At 37.6% G+C, this 15,692-nt stretch overlaps 1 protein-coding gene across 4 annotated transcripts in view; it reads right to left on the reverse strand.

Moving 5' to 3' along the window:
* Window positions 1-15,692, reverse strand: part of ESCO1 (establishment of sister chromatid cohesion N-acetyltransferase 1) — a 28,060-nt gene that overhangs the window by 8,734 nt on the left and 3,634 nt on the right. For all 4 annotated transcript variants that reach the window (XR_006178527.1, XM_042869737.1, XM_042869738.1 and 1 more), the window contains 5 exons: window positions 14,285-15,656; window positions 13,624-13,735; window positions 12,335-12,404; window positions 10,440-10,554; window positions 2,487-2,618 (listed from right to left, as the gene is read on the reverse strand). Coding sequence is in view for 3 of the 4 variants with exons in the window: in XM_042869737.1 (XP_042725671.1) it covers window positions 2,487-2,618; window positions 10,440-10,554; window positions 12,335-12,404; window positions 13,624-13,735; window positions 14,285-15,656 (1,801 nt within the window). In the remaining variant the exon portion in view is untranslated. The remainder of the gene's footprint in view (window positions 1-2,486; window positions 2,619-10,439; window positions 10,555-12,334; window positions 12,405-13,623; window positions 13,736-14,284; window positions 15,657-15,692) is intronic.

The raw sequence follows: 15,692 nt of genomic DNA on the forward strand, positions 1-15,692 counted from the left end.
GCTGAGAATCATAGAATGGTTTGGGTTGGAAGGGACCTTTAAGATCACCTGGTTCCAACCCTCTGCTATAGGCAGGGACACCTCTCTCTAGACCAGGTTGCTCACAGCCCCATCCAGCCTGGCCTTGAATGCTTCCAGGGATGGGGCATCCACAGCCTCAATGGGCAACCTGTTCAGTGTCTCATCACTCTCACAGTAAATAATCTCTTTCTAACATCTACTCTAAATCTACTCTTCCAGTTTAAAGCTATTTCCGCTTATCCTGTTCCTACCTGCCCTTATAGAAAGTCCCTCCCCAGCTTTCCTATAGGCTCCCTTCAGGTACTGGAAAAGTTATCTCAAGTCAGATTGGGACTGCACTGTATGTGATGAAGAATGTTAATAACGGGAAACAAATATGCTCCTAAAATATTTTAAAACAGTCTCCAAATCAACAATAGCACCACATGTGTTAACGACATAAAGCCAACATTTGGAGAGCCAACACAGTAACATCCAAGATCACCTAGGTTGAACTAAGATCTTCTCTAAAACATTCTAATTGCCTGATGGCACCATCTCTTCTGTCAGGGAAAGGAATGTAGTTACAGGTTCAATACAGTAACTACATATAAATCTTCAGAAACCAAGCACATCTCCTCCAAATCACCTTTTCAGAAATCCCCACTAGAAACCTCCTAGCAAAAGTAGGATAGCAAGCAAGCATTCTTCTGGTATCTGGGCAACAAAGCATTAGTAAGAAGATACCTAGTGTACTAATTCACTGGCAAGAAGGCCTATCTACAATTCTAATTATTTTCTAAGAGGAGGTGAAGGCATTTCTGTCATGAACACTACGACTCTACAGTCAACAAACCACCACCGACTGATTAGTTGTAGAGACGTATCTACCTAGCAAGGCAGAAAACTGAGTCAGTCAAATTATTATGAGGGAAAAAAGCCAGAGGGGAAGTTAAAGACTCAAAAACCCCTTCCTTTGCACCTTACCCTACGGTTTCTGGTACAGAATACCCAGCTATATCACCACGCTGTAGTCATCTGTCATGAAACGTAACTGAAGCCCTAACATTTCAGAAATACAGATGTTCACTTACTGAACTGACAAGGCAAACCATTTGCTTAAATATAAACTGTGTGAAGTTTAACAAGATGCCTGGCAGCAGAAAGAACAGTAGGTATGCTTTTATTTGAGGTAAACCTTCCCTAACTTCAGTTATTTACAGCTGCTTTAAGGCAGTCCACTCTCTCACTTTTTATGTACAAGTAAGAAATTTCAGCTCTTTCAATCCCAGAAATATTTGATTCCAAACTCCAGTGCAGCTTCCTTATCGCCATGTGAACCTGGCTGCTTTAAATATCTACTGAACTCATATGCCAGCTTCTGCTCAAAAGAACTAACGCTTTCTAGTGACTTATCTTTACATCTCTGGTAACACTTAAGATCTTAAAATACTTGGGAATATGGGGGGAAGGCAAACAGGAGTAAAATGGGAAAACATTTCTCATCCTACAAGGTGGCAGTCGCGTAGCAGAAGAGATCTTTCAAGATGTCTGCATTATTCAGCAAAAACTAACCAAGAGCAGAACAAGTACCAGAACCATTTACCAGGCAGTTTCAAACGCTAGCTGTGAAGGTATATTTTTGTATTTATGAATCATGGAATAAATTGAGCTTGAGATTTAAAAGCAGCCTACTGCCATTTGGTACGTACATGAAATGAATTGGTGGCCTCAGTTCAGCTATCCTGGAGGTCTTATCTACTCGAGTGTAGAGTACTGAAGGTAACATGTGTGATAAAGAAAATAGACTTTGGGGATTCTGTTCTGGATTTCAGACATGTGAACAGATATTTCCTATAGATCTTGTAATATCAGCTACTGAGAAATAGCTGATTTTACAGTGGCAGACAAATTGTATAAAATTTTTCTATCTCAGTTTGAATAGGAGAGATACTTAGCTAGAGCACACAGAACAAACCTATTGAACAATAGTTGAAATTTATACTTAAAAATTACAATTGCGCTATAAATTTGGTAAAGTTTCAAAAAACTGTGATGTTCTATCAACTGGACTGTCAGGCAGTCTTCTCGAACTGCATCTAATTAAGAAAAAGCAATTTAGAAGTCAGCTAACATTACACAATTACAAAAAGTCAGATCTGTTCCTGACAATTAGTCCGACCACTGCAAGCACAAACCTGTATTAAGCTCTCTCAAAACAGTGACATTACTTTGTCTTCCTACCACCACCGTGTCCCCACCTCCCACAACTAAGGAACTGTACAAAAGGAATATAATGGCAATGCAACATCACTATCCTAATGAATGCTTTTGAAAGTGACATAGAGCCTGTCTACTATGGCTTTTGAAACAATTTATTTCCAACAGTGGATTCGTGGCCTCCTGTGATATTAAACTATTCAAACATGACAGTGTAGCATGAACTTTAAGTAGTACACAGCAAGTAAAAGATAATATTTTCTTACCACATATTTTACAGCACTTATGAACTGGTTATGAAAGAGCAGGTGTTGGGTTTCATCCTCTGGATTTGATGCAGTATAAAGCATTCCACAAATATTACAAGAAATAGCACCAAATCTCTTCTGTCCTGCATCCTATGGAAGAAAAAGAAAGAAAAGAAAAAAAAAAAAGCCATGTCAATTCCAAGCACAAAAAATATAACAGAGCTTCCATCTCATTGGAAATGCCCTTTATAACAGTGTAACTGATCTTCTAGACACACTCAATACAGAGGCCAAATTTGAGTGAAACACAAGAAATAGTAAGTAGAGAAATTAGAATTCCATCTTTCGAAAGCCCACACAGCCTTAAAAGAGACATACACTGCCTATCATTAGAACACTACCCTTATTAAAATTAGATTTCATCCTTCCTACGTTATGGACAATGCACTTCTTTCTCTATTAAAAAAAAAAAAAACCACCAACTTCCTTTGTTACACTACTTGCAGTAAATACAACCATTTCTTCACACACACTAAACCACATCCAGACCCACAGTATTTGGTGTGCACTACAGTTCTGCAGCTACAATACGAATGGAGGATCATACAACTTTACCTGTAAACCCTTTGTGCAATCCTCCAACTCTACAACCAAGCATTTTCCAATTAAGGGCACCACTCAGCGCATATTGCTTTGGGATTTATTCATCCAGGTGGCAACATTAATTTGGAAATGTGCTCAGACTGAGCAGTCAGTGCCTAACAAGGATTGCAGCATCAGGTGAGGAGAGTGCTCTTTCACAAAGAGTGAAACAAAACCAGTGTAGATTGAAGACTCCAGCAGAAAAAGCATGTCTTCAATTTTGGCTTAATGCTCAAACGCAATTTTCTGTAACTACATCTGAAAATCGTGTTTATGAAAGCAGCAGTAAACGTCACTTTTAATCTACTTTAACATATATAACATGTTACAAAGTAACTGTATGCTCAGATGCATATGATATTCTATAAGCAAAAGATGAGGCTTTGTGCATGTTGTTTTTAAAGAAATAGATATTTGTGCACAAATTGAAAGTACACAGTTTGCTAGAAAATATATCACCCACATTTGTTTTCTAATAGCTGATACATTCACAGGTCTACTTCACAGATAAATGCATGTTGTTACAGTGCAGAAGTGTTGATTAGCTACTTCTTACTCCTTCCATCTTCAAAGATATTTTTAAGCAAGTCTAAGCGCTGCGTGCCAGCTCAGTTCTCCACCGAGAGCAACTTGTTTCAAGCAGTCATTAAGAGAATTCCAACACGTAGGTATCAGTTTCTTTCCAAGAAGAGACTACAGGTACAACTGCTTTGGTCACGCAGATCCAGAATTGAACTTCTCTGTAAGAGCACATGCTTGGAAGTCAGCCAGAAGAAAGAAGGTGAATCTGACACGGCGTGCCAGTTCATGCATTCATATCATACACAGAAAGACAAACAGAAGTACACTACTTTGATGAAGGAAGAAGAGAGATGCATCCTGAGGTTAGATTCACAAAGTCAGGACAAGACGAAGTTTCTAAAGGTGTAAAAACTGAATCCAGTACATTTCATTCTACCTGTAGACTTCCCTTAAGGAAGCAACATAATACCAAAGGAGGCCCCCATCTGGTCACCAAAATATGCTCAAGGGCTGATCTATGAGAGAAAAGGCAGTTCAGCAGGAGGGATGCATGGTGATTATCTTAAAATGAACCAAACAATTTCTAGATGAAGGTAGAGAACATACGCCTCATGTCGAGGGTACAATAAGTGAAGAAGGAATCTACTCTGGTGCTTGGAGTACACTTAAAAAAAAAAGTAATTAGAAAATCTGTTACATAAAGTAACTCCTAACATATCAGTACTGCAATGAAACAATTCAACAATGAAACAGTTCAACTTGATGAGAAATTAATGGTGTTTAAGCCAAAACACCTATCTCAAGCCAAAACCAAACAAAAAATAAAATAGCTACGTAGGATGTCATTAAAAACAAGGGGCTAGAAAATCCTCAAAGCTGCCAAGCTCCTTAGCTTGTCCCATCTCATATTGTAAATACACATGCTGTCTTGGCAGTATTGCCATATTTGATAGTTTGCCTTCCTTAGATGTTGCTGATATCATTTTGACACGCACTCAGTTGCACCAATGTGCGACACACAAACAGGTTAGTGCTATAAATCTGCTATGTGAATGTCAGAAAAACACTTTAATGCATCTACAGCAATCTTCTGAACTCTGTAGCCTCGACAAATGCTGCCTCTATTTTCCTTTTTTTTTTTTTTGTTTAGCAAATACTTAGCAGTGTCCTGAGGGTAATAATGGCAATAGCCTTTTTTTGTAACTGAAAAAGAGTTTCAGACACACACTGCAGGACATAACGCTTCAAGGAAGGAAAAGAAAAAAGCTCTGGAAATCCATATGATACAAAACTAGAACACGGAAAATAAAATTAGGAGTTATGAAGAATGCATTCTGCACTTTGAGAAAACATCTAGAGAATCTGGCTATTTTTAACCTTGCGCCATTGCAAAAGTAAAAGGGGAAAGGGCATGCATCAAGAGTAAGAAGTGCTCCCAAACAACACTGCATTCAAGGTCACCAGTTCTCCCTAATGGGAAGACATACGAACAAACCAGCGTTATGCACCACACTTGGGAGTAAAGGAAACCCTTAAAAACTCAGATGTGGGGAATTAAAAACAAACAAACAAGCCAACAAACAAAACCCAACATGCTTTCACAATCTAATTACGGTATTTATTTAAGTTTATCTTGCTTTAACTTCAAATTGATGGGCTTCAATCTTGTCAGCCAATATCAGATTCTAGAAACTGGACAATAAATATACTGACAACTATTGTAGGGAACCTGCTTTAAAACGGGGGTTTGGACTCAATCTCTCGATCTTCCAACCCCTGCAATTCTGATTCTGTGACTTGCCAGAACTAGAAAATCGTGTCAGATTTGGCTCTCAGAACTCAAAGAGGTTTTATCAGAGCAGCATTTAAGAAAATGTGTGGTTGTAGGAAGAAAAATGAGTTATTCTATGTAAATCTCAGTTTTCTAAACAGAAACAATGAGGAGCAGGAATACTTCTACTTCCAAATGAGATTCTGCAAGCGTAGATGGCAGTTAAGCATTCCCGATACATCAGGCAATCCTCACTCATAAAAGTAAAGGAGAGGTGAGAGGCACTGCTTTTCTAGGCTAACTGTAATGGAACGTTGCAACAATGTTGTCTCATTCTCCAAAAGGATTTCTTAAATCTGTGTTAGACAGAAAGAAAAGTCTTACCAATATCTTCTTTGAGAAGATGCATGTCTGCTGATCCTCCATGTGTGGAATAGGGAGCCCTGCAAGCAAAAAAGGCATTTGGTGCCTCTGTAGGAGATGAAAAGGGGCCTTTTTTTACTCTTCCCTCTCTCTTCAGGCACAGATTAGGTCACCTCTTCCTTTATTACCTAGTGTGTGTTAGAGCATGATTATTTTTTCTTCTCATCTTCTCATATAGAGCAAGAATATAACCCAGCCATAAAACAGGCAGGCTGGAAAGGAAATACAATGGAGAAGAACAGGAAGGAACAACACAGAGATTTTCAGGCTCCCCACAGCAAATGAAAACATCAAAGAATGCTATTTAAACAAAAGATGCATTCAAGACAGAAGTTGATGGGTGGATCCCCTTGGATGAGAGGATCGGAAGACACGACCCAACTCAGAAACAAGTTTCACTTGGAAATGAACTGCTGTGCGTGGCAATTACAACAACAGCAACAAGAAAATAAATCACCAGCAACACTCATCTTTCTGAAAAGAAAATTTAGCCAACTCAGAACTTTCAGAACTGTGATGTATCAGTTTTGTGTTTTTTGTTTTTTTTTTTAAATATATTAGAGAAAATGCAAAATGAAATGTCCCCACTGGTCATCACTTAGAGCAACATGAAAAAAATACAGACTTAAAAACCAAATCTGCACAATCCATTCTCAACCCATGTGAAAACATAGCTCAAGTATATCACAGAGTGCCCTGATGTGCTTGAATTCCCACATCAGGTCCCAGCTAACCTTAGGGAACAGTCTTCAAAACTCTCAGGACAAAGGATGCTGAACACACGCCACCTGGATTTGATAGAGAAAGCTGGGCTTTGCTGGTGAGCAGAAATGAGAAGGAATGACAATGAGAGACAGTGATCATTAGAGTCCCACGAGGGGCAGAGCTGTCCCAGAGGGTAAGATTTACACGAGAAGTAGGGAGACTCACTGCTCTCATCTCCACTGAATCCCTTCCCAGATGTTCATACAGTAACCACTGCCTTGTTCTCACTGGGACTGCAGGAGACGGCATGTAACCACTGAGAACACCACAATATTGACCCCAAATCACTCTCCACTTCTTCAGAGAAACTGCCAACAGGACTGTTCCAGTTTAAGGAAGAAATCTGCTATTTTAAATGCTTGTTATACAAGTTTCTTCAAGCTCATGAGAAATCACTTCTACACTTATTTTATTGCTTCCATCAAGGATTGTGGTTTCAACTTAAATGAAAACATCTATTTCAGTCAAATTGAAAATTATGTCCAAGTTTAAACAAAATATATGGAATATTTCAAGTATGACATCCAAATGTATAAACTGAATTAAGTTACACACCACTTCCATACACAGCACCAGAATCAAAGCACGTTTTGTCAAGCAATCCTGATCCATGCAATTACTGACATTCATAAAATCACCTACAATTCTTCAGGCTTGTTTCCATCCAGGTATTAGCTCAGATCATTAGAAAGGCAGAAGAATCTCTGCAATGCTTTATTTTTTATCATTTTGATTATGTGCTTTCACTGTTCAATCACTGTACACGTTCTTCCCTAAAACTGGTGAGCACCATTTTCAACAGACTAGCTTTATTTGCAGAGAAACATGTGTCCTTAGTGGCATAAAATGGAAGAAAACCTGTGAGCTACAGAGATACTACTCAGAACGTTCTTTTGTAGCATTCTCACTTCATACTTTCATCGTCAAAATTTTGTTCTAGATGTGGCAGGAAATCAGAATTTCACAAGAAGACAACAGATGACTTTCCTCATCTTGGATGTAAAGCAAGATCTCATGCAAGCTGACAATACTTGCTTTGCACATTTACACTTCCTTTAACTTGTGAAACTGAAAGAACATGATTTCATATTCAAATATAAGGAAAAAAAGTGCATAATTCTGTAAAAGTTCCAGTTTGGAACTTCACTTTACCTGTATGGTACAATTCACAGATATTCAGAACAGATTACTTCTCTAAAGTGGGGAGTTGGAACATATATTTTGGAGCTCAATCTGACCTTCCTGCAGATGTACCTAGCTCAGAACCTACCTCACTGCACATCACATTGAGTAGCACTGTTTTCCATCACTGCTTGTTTTACAAAGAGCTGCAGCATTAGATTCCCTGTTCTTTTTTTTCAGCTTAAGTGTCACACTTGGAAGATCTCTGCTTTTCAGGATGTGCAAGACAAAGCAAATCTGAGGAACACGGAAACAACTCATCCTGTCTTTGCTCTGCCTTTATACAACGATGATGTAATGTTTGAAAGTTGCTCAGATGACTAGATGATGTACACCAAGAAAAAGAACATTGCAAGTACAGCTAGTAAGTACTGCTTCTACAAATGGAAGTCATTATTTTACTTCTTGCAATTAAATAGCCTTAAAGCTTGTTAAGAATTCTATATTTAAAAAAAAAAGAAAAAGAAAAAGAAAAAAATCACTTGGAAGAAGAAGGAAAGTAATATATACCCTTAAGGACCGAGTACAAAAATTAAGGCATACTGTAGAAAACAATGCCTAGCTTCATCATACCATCTTCCCAAACATTTAGAACACACAGATGATATTTTTAACATCTCAAACTCTGAACCTCGAGATACCATCAAGAGAGTTAACAGGCACCTCTCAGGCATTTACTTACTTTAAGATATAACAAAGAGTCAGTTAAATGTTCCCTGCTCTGAATAAAAAACAGGACTTCTCATATTTGTTCAAATTAAAGAAGAATGAGACTGCATCACTGTTGTTAGAGGAGCATTACAGAAATACACAAGCACCTTTGAAACTATCTCCAAAAAAAAAAACCAAAAACAAACAACAAACAAACACAAAAAAAAACCCACACCAAAAACCCACCCCCCTAAGAACAACAAAAACCAATTCATAGCACCAGTTCCCCCCAGATCTCTCAGAGCTGTTCAGCCATTCAGAATGAGCACTTCAGAAATTCACCACAAATTTGCAAAACACAACTATTACCTTCAAAAAGTACCATAGTTTGTTAGATGCCTTTAATTCCATTCTTCTGAGCATTTGTATGAACTATGTCTGTACTTCAAAGGCCCACTTAGCAATTCTTTCACCCCCAGATGTTAGCACAAACTACTGCTGACACAACTTTGTCTTGTCTCCGCAGTAACAAACATCAATTTCACAGGGTGGCATAACAGACATTTGAGATCCTCAGTATTTTTGGTACTGCTAACAGAATATCTGAGTACTACATTCCCCAGTGCTCTGCAGGTAAAGCAAACTATGGGCAATTACCAAAACGCTCTTTCAAGAGAACAAAAAAGTCAACTCCGAACAGGGTGAAATTGAAGTGAATTAGGTTTGCACAAAGTGATAAAACTAAAACATACTAGATGGTACGAAGCTGCTGCTTACAAGTAAACAGCACATTTTGTAAATGTGCACTGTCCAGAAATACTTACAGAAAACAAGAACTAGGTCTCTCTCATTTCTCCTACTACTCTTCAGAGATGACCATTCTTCATAATCTACAATGTTGCTGGACTGAACAACTGACAACTTTTACTTGAATATCTGGTGAAAAAATTACTCCCCTCAGTAGCTAAGCAGCAAGTTATTTCTTCTTGCCAAAGGTCCTAAGCAACTCATCGGTCACACTCTGTTAACTAAAAAATATGTAAAATACACTGCAGTGATGAGGAATACTCTACAATTCTTTCTAAGTAGCTATTTAATCACTCATATTAACTTTGTTGGTAAAATGACTTTTAAAGAGGCAACAGCCAAACTACTTAAGTAAATTGTTAGCTATTGTTATTGCTATTAGCTACTGTTCATAATATACTATTTTATACTGTTTACCATTCTGTGCATTCAAGCATCTAAATGGGTATCATTTAGGCAAATCAAGGATATACTTATCAAATCACTTCTTAGAAGTTCTGCTTTTGAAATATTAAAGCATTCCGAGTTTCAGCTGGTTCTATTTTGGTTAATACTTTCCTATGTATAATTCATGCCTTGCACGAAAAATACTGCAATTTAGCCAGAACATCAACGCAACATGGGAGTGGTAAACTCATTGAGAAGCATCCCATGGGCTCCTTCTTCCTAACGCTCTGGCTTCCCCTCCCTCAGCAGCTTCCCAGATCTCAATTTCCCAAGGCTTCTGTGACATACTATGGTGAAAACCAGTGTGTTCATAGAAAAATAAATATACATTTGTTCCAAGACAAAAAGTTTGTCTCAGAACCTTGCAGACTTGAATGATGCAGGAATAAAACCATTCACAACACATCTACCAGATGCAAATCCCCCTATGCATCTGAAATATTAAGAAACTGAGTTTTTGCATGTAAGCAAATGCACATTCATTATCCCTAAAGCAAATGAACTTCTACTGAGAAGTCAGTCTTTTCAAAGCAGCAGAATTTTTCTAACAAGAATCACTTTTAAATGTAAGTCACTCCGCTACCACTCCCTCTAAAAATACCAAATGACAATTTAGCAAGGGTTTCAGTTCCATGAATCAGTAAGAATAGCAATAGTAGTACGTACAAGTGAGGACTTTTGCTCTTAAAAACACAGCACTGCTAATTCAAAAGTAAGCTGTTTGAGAAAACTATAAACCTTACTAAAAGGGCATTACTTACTATGATCAGCTGCTTTTCACCATCTTTTCCTGCTTCTTTTAGCTTTTGAATGTGCTCCTCGGATGGCAGCAAGTTACTGCACTTTGATGTTAATGTAGGATTTGTCAATGGAGCCCTAGAAATACAAACATATTTCATATTAAGAAGGGACTGCTCATACCTGTCATTCCAGACACTTAAAACCATTGTGATTAGTATAACCAAACTTTGAAAGGATGCAAATGTAAGTTTCAAGCTCCAAAACATAGCCCTATATATTTTAGCTTGCAAACCAGATGGAATAATGGGGAAATAAGAGGACTAACTAAAAATACAGTTTGTGTCTAAACCAATGACAAGATTTTTTTCGTAATGAAAAAAAAAAGGTGGAATTTATTACCAAGTAGGATAGGTTATTCACACCTATTAAGAGAATAAAAACGGAGGTGTTTTCAGAGCATGAAGGATGGTGCCTAATGCCGTTCATTTCCCACACGAGGTTTAGATTACTAGTTACAGGTATCACGTGTCAGGCTGCTGAAGCAAACCCTGTAAGTATTGCCACAAATTCCAGACAGCTCTATAAAACAGATAACATAAATCTCTCAAACTCAATTCAGACTTATTGCTGTCAGTGAGGGAAGATGGGAAGAAGAGAGGGAAGGGGAGAGGGAGGAAGAAGTGGACTTAAGGAATAAATAATTCAAATTGCTACAATATTCTCAGTCAGTTTAAGTCTGTCATAATCACACCCCAAAATTTGCATTAACTGGCTACTTTAAGGGTTGCTTTTTTCTCTCTGTAACCTTTACTGATAAAGCACCTAAAAAGAGAGCTATGCTGTAGCTAATACGCATTACTCTTGCATTATAGCAGGGTACCACAGACAGAATGATGGTTTAAGCCTAGGACAAATCAAGGTAACATGGAAATCAGGCTAAGAAAGCTCTCAGGATATATGCATCCCCATAACAGTAAGGCAATACGGATATTATGGTTAAAATGTAGTACACTTGAGTAAATGCCAGAAAGCTATTGAACAGTTACGAACGAACACGTTCCTTTAACTAGACTTACATCTACATTAACCCTCACTGCCTGTGAGACTCCACAGAGTATGGTTTAGCACGTACAAAAGTGTTGGATAGTCTGAACTGTTAATCTGGCCTCAGAGGAAGAACTGCAAATGAATAATTTTTTGTCTTTGTTATGAATATAGAAAGAAGCAGCCATTGACTAACCACTGTGCCAACTACATTGCTGTTCAAGATTTTAGGGATGAAGAAATTATTTTCTTTAGTATGTCATAAAACTATAGTAAAAAGCTACAAGTCTACACAATCTGAACATTAGGTACACAGTGTCAGTTTGAACTTAATAGTTCCAACATCCCTTTTCTTTTAGGCAGCTGACCAAAAGAGCACTGAACTTTAGTTTTACAGCAATCACACGAAAGTCTCAAATTAAGTGCTCTTTTCCTTACCTGAAAAAAAACACATATACAAAGAAGATCCTACTTTAAGGATTAGGAAAATCCTTAAAACAAGATGACAAGTAAAATCCTTAAAACAAGTAGACAAAAAAATCCACTAAGCAAAAATCACATAGTCATTCCTCCTTACATACTTTTTCTTAGTCTCGTCTTCAAATCAGATGATTATTAGAAATGTTTGCCTGACTTTGCTAAACCCTACTTTAAAATAGTACAGTTATTTAAAAGTACTTCCTTCACTTTCTTAACAGAACAAAAATATCTTTTAACAACTAGATAAAATTGAAGTCTATTTTTATTTAATAAAAATAAGAAACTATTGATTTGGAATTGGAAGTTGAGGTTAGGAGAACAGTCTCATAATAAAAACGGTCGTAACTCTAAGAAAGGTTACAGCCATTCCATCACGTATGAAATACTATACCTGTTCTCAGTTTCAGAAGTTTGATTTGTAGATGAAGTGTGTGTCAACTGCTTGGGAGCCAAACCTACAACTAACCAAAGATTGTCATTGCATTAGAAAGTCATTAGCTACAAAGGAAATTTGAACTACACAACGTGTTCTTTTAAACACTGAAACTAATTTACTGAAGTTCAAGATAATGCTGCAATTTGCTCATAACCAATAAAAAGATGCAACTTTTGAGGCAGTATTCAAGTGTTTCACCACATATACTTAAACAATATGCAATTTTCTTTAACATTTTCTGGGCTTTTTCATGCAGAGCAGCTTGCCAACCGCTAAGCACGGGCAGTAGTGAAACTACACCAGAGTTTATAGTATTAGAATCATAAATGCCATCAGCTGAAGCATGCTCCATGACACTGAAGCAGCAATTCAGAATAGACTTAGAAAAAAAAAAAAAAAAACCAAACACCACATTTTCACATTCTCTTACAGCACAGAGTATTCAGCTCTAGAAAAATATCCTAAAATAGTAGTAAAATTGTAACTGGTTAATAGAACAAAATAATTAAGCAGTGCTCTCCAGATCAGATTTTCAAACAAAACAAAACCCTATCAAATAAAGAATTCTAGAACACAAAACAAAAGGATGAACAACTTCAAGGGGAAAGATATGCTAGTGATCCACTGATAGTATTTCTTAATCAAGCGTACTTGAGCTAAAATATTTACATCTCACTAATCACAAGGTCTTACAAACAGAATTCACAGGCTGAAAAAAACTAAAATACATAATAAAATGGGAGAGCGATTACACAATTCATAAGTTGGTCAAGATTAAGCACAACAAATTAGAAGAAAGAAATGCTGATATCTATGCAAAAGAAGTGGGAACCAGTAGAGGATCATCAACAAAAAGAGACACAAATTGAAAAATTGAAGGTTTTCTTATTAATTTATTACACGGAAAGGTTGTTCTTTGTGCTTGCTTATGAATAAGTTGTCACTTCACTTATGCTGAAATGGAGCACATTAAAGCATTAAAATATTCATGCATAAAGCACAAAGAATTACCAGAAGCAGAGCTGGGAAGAAAAACATACTACTTCTCACTTCAGAACCCCCAGATAAAACCACATTTGCTGCTACTAACATGGTCTTTGTTAGGTGCAAAGATAGATTAAAACCTTCAGAGAACAGCTCCAGTTCTGGAAGTTTGGCTCTGTGAAACATCCCTCTGGAAGGAATACTGTTACTTCCAATGCAGCTGATCAGAAAAAGAACAAAAATTATTAGTAAGCAATTACCTTGTGGGTTGCATTCTCCAGGCTCTTTTTTTAATTGTTTTGATGGTTTAGGAGCTGTAAGATGCTTGACTGGAGAGCTTTCTGGACTTGATTCCAAACGTAATTCGAAGTTCTAAACAAAACACAGAAGATTAGATTTAAATTAAAAAAAGCAAACAACTATTTAATGCCTCTAATATATTATCAAAACCACTCAATTAACACAGTATTAACACCTTGAATACAGCACCAGTTTTTCCTATTTCAATCATACATTGAAATTCAATTTCAAGTAGACAAAATGCATCAGCTTAGGTAGTCCATACTGAAGTAGAGAACACTCCCCCCACTCCACTTCTTTTAATGCATCTTTTCAGAAAAGCTTAAGTCATCACAAAACATCCAGATGAACCTGTACAACCTTTGGCTGCAGCAGGAAATTTTTAACCATCAACATTTAATTGGCTAAGGAACTTGGGAGAATGAACAGATCCATTTTCCAGTTTACTGTCATTTCATCTATGATAACACATCAGTGACAGGACCTTTAACACATCTGAAAGCGTAAGTTACTGTAAAATAAAGTCATTGTTAAAACAAACCTTCTAAGCAGGGCATTCTCAGAAAACAAAACAGACTCAGAACACCCTCCCCATCACGCGCTGTAACTAAAATGACTTACCTCATCAGGTCGTGGCTCAGAGAAATGTTTTGTCAAATTATGCAACAAACCATTTTCCGCACCTCTTTTCGTGGGTTGTTTCATTTCTAATGCCACTTCTTTACTTCCAGCTCTTTCAGATGAAGGGTCTGACTTGTCCTGCACACAAGTTGCACTTTCATTCTCAGACAGTCTTGTCACTGGCAGCTGACCTTCTGCCTTAGAATGCTGTGCTTCTGTAGCTATTTGACTTGCCTCTGAAACTTCAGGGAAATTTTTTAACAAAGAAAGCTTGGGGGCATTAACAGAATTTAAGTTAGTCTGCTTCACGTTATTAGCTTTCAGTAATTTGATTTTGGTCCATTTAGAGTTTTTGTTTGAGGAGTTACTTCTACCATTCAAAGTACACTTGACAGGCATTCCTTTTTTGCTAGGGAAGAAACGTTTGCACTGAGTACTTTGAGCAGGTTCTTTCTGAGTAAGCGTTTCACTTTGTTGCAGCTGTACTTCAGCATGCTTTTCTTCTTCTGTTTTACTACACTCAGCATTAGGGGAATCTTTCTTCACCTCTACTGTATCTGACTCAATTTCACCCGCAATTTCTTCACAAAGTTCAAGGATGCTCACCCTTTTGGATTTCACATCACTCTCGGGTTGATCAGCTACTTTTGTTTCACTTACAGATGGCTGTGAAACCTTGTTTGCCTTGATACTGCCTTTTACGTTCTGGTGCGCTTGCTGCTTTTCCTTAGTTACTGTCTTAGAATTTGGCTTCGGAGAATCTACTTTCACTTTCTTTGTGCTGCTAGGAATTGGAGATACAGGGTCTTTTTGGTCTTTCTTAACTCCTTCAAGGTCGTCATCAGGACATAACGACGAGTCTTCAACGCTACGTTGAAGGCTTTTTGAATTGTCATTTTTCTTGTCTGCCTTACACTTCTTCTCTCTCGGAGAGCTGGTCACTTCTACATGTGTTTCTTTATCTTCTGCATTGTTTGACTTTATTTTGCTATTTTTCTGCTCTGCTTTCTCTCCAGCAGGCTTAAGCACTTTCGGTGCAACATTGTGAGCAGGTTTCTTAGCCTGGCTACTCTGTTTCACATCCAAAGCTTTTCCTTCTTTAACTTCTCTGCTGCGAAGGGATCGTGCAGACTCTTCTACATGTGTTAGCTGCTGCAGCCTCTGTGATCTCCTCGCACCAGGCTCACTTGGAGCAGTTACGCATTTTGACCTAGGAATTTCTTGCACAGTTTTTTTCTGGCACACCTCTTTACTTTTTGTAGATTTGGGCTGCTGTTGGACCTTTTTGTCAGGTACTGTTTTACTATTTGAATTGAATCCCGACGACCTTGTAGTCATGCGTGTTCCTAGTTCACATTCATTTGCATTGACACTGAAATATTCAAATAATTATTCTTCAGCACCCAGA

The sequence above is a fragment of the Lagopus leucura genome, unplaced genomic scaffold (assembly GCF_019238085.1).
Source record: "Lagopus leucura isolate 7727_CA_CO unplaced genomic scaffold, USGS_WTPT01 Super-Scaffold_100002, whole genome shotgun sequence".
Taxonomy (NCBI): domain Eukaryota; kingdom Metazoa; phylum Chordata; class Aves; order Galliformes; family Phasianidae; genus Lagopus; species Lagopus leucura.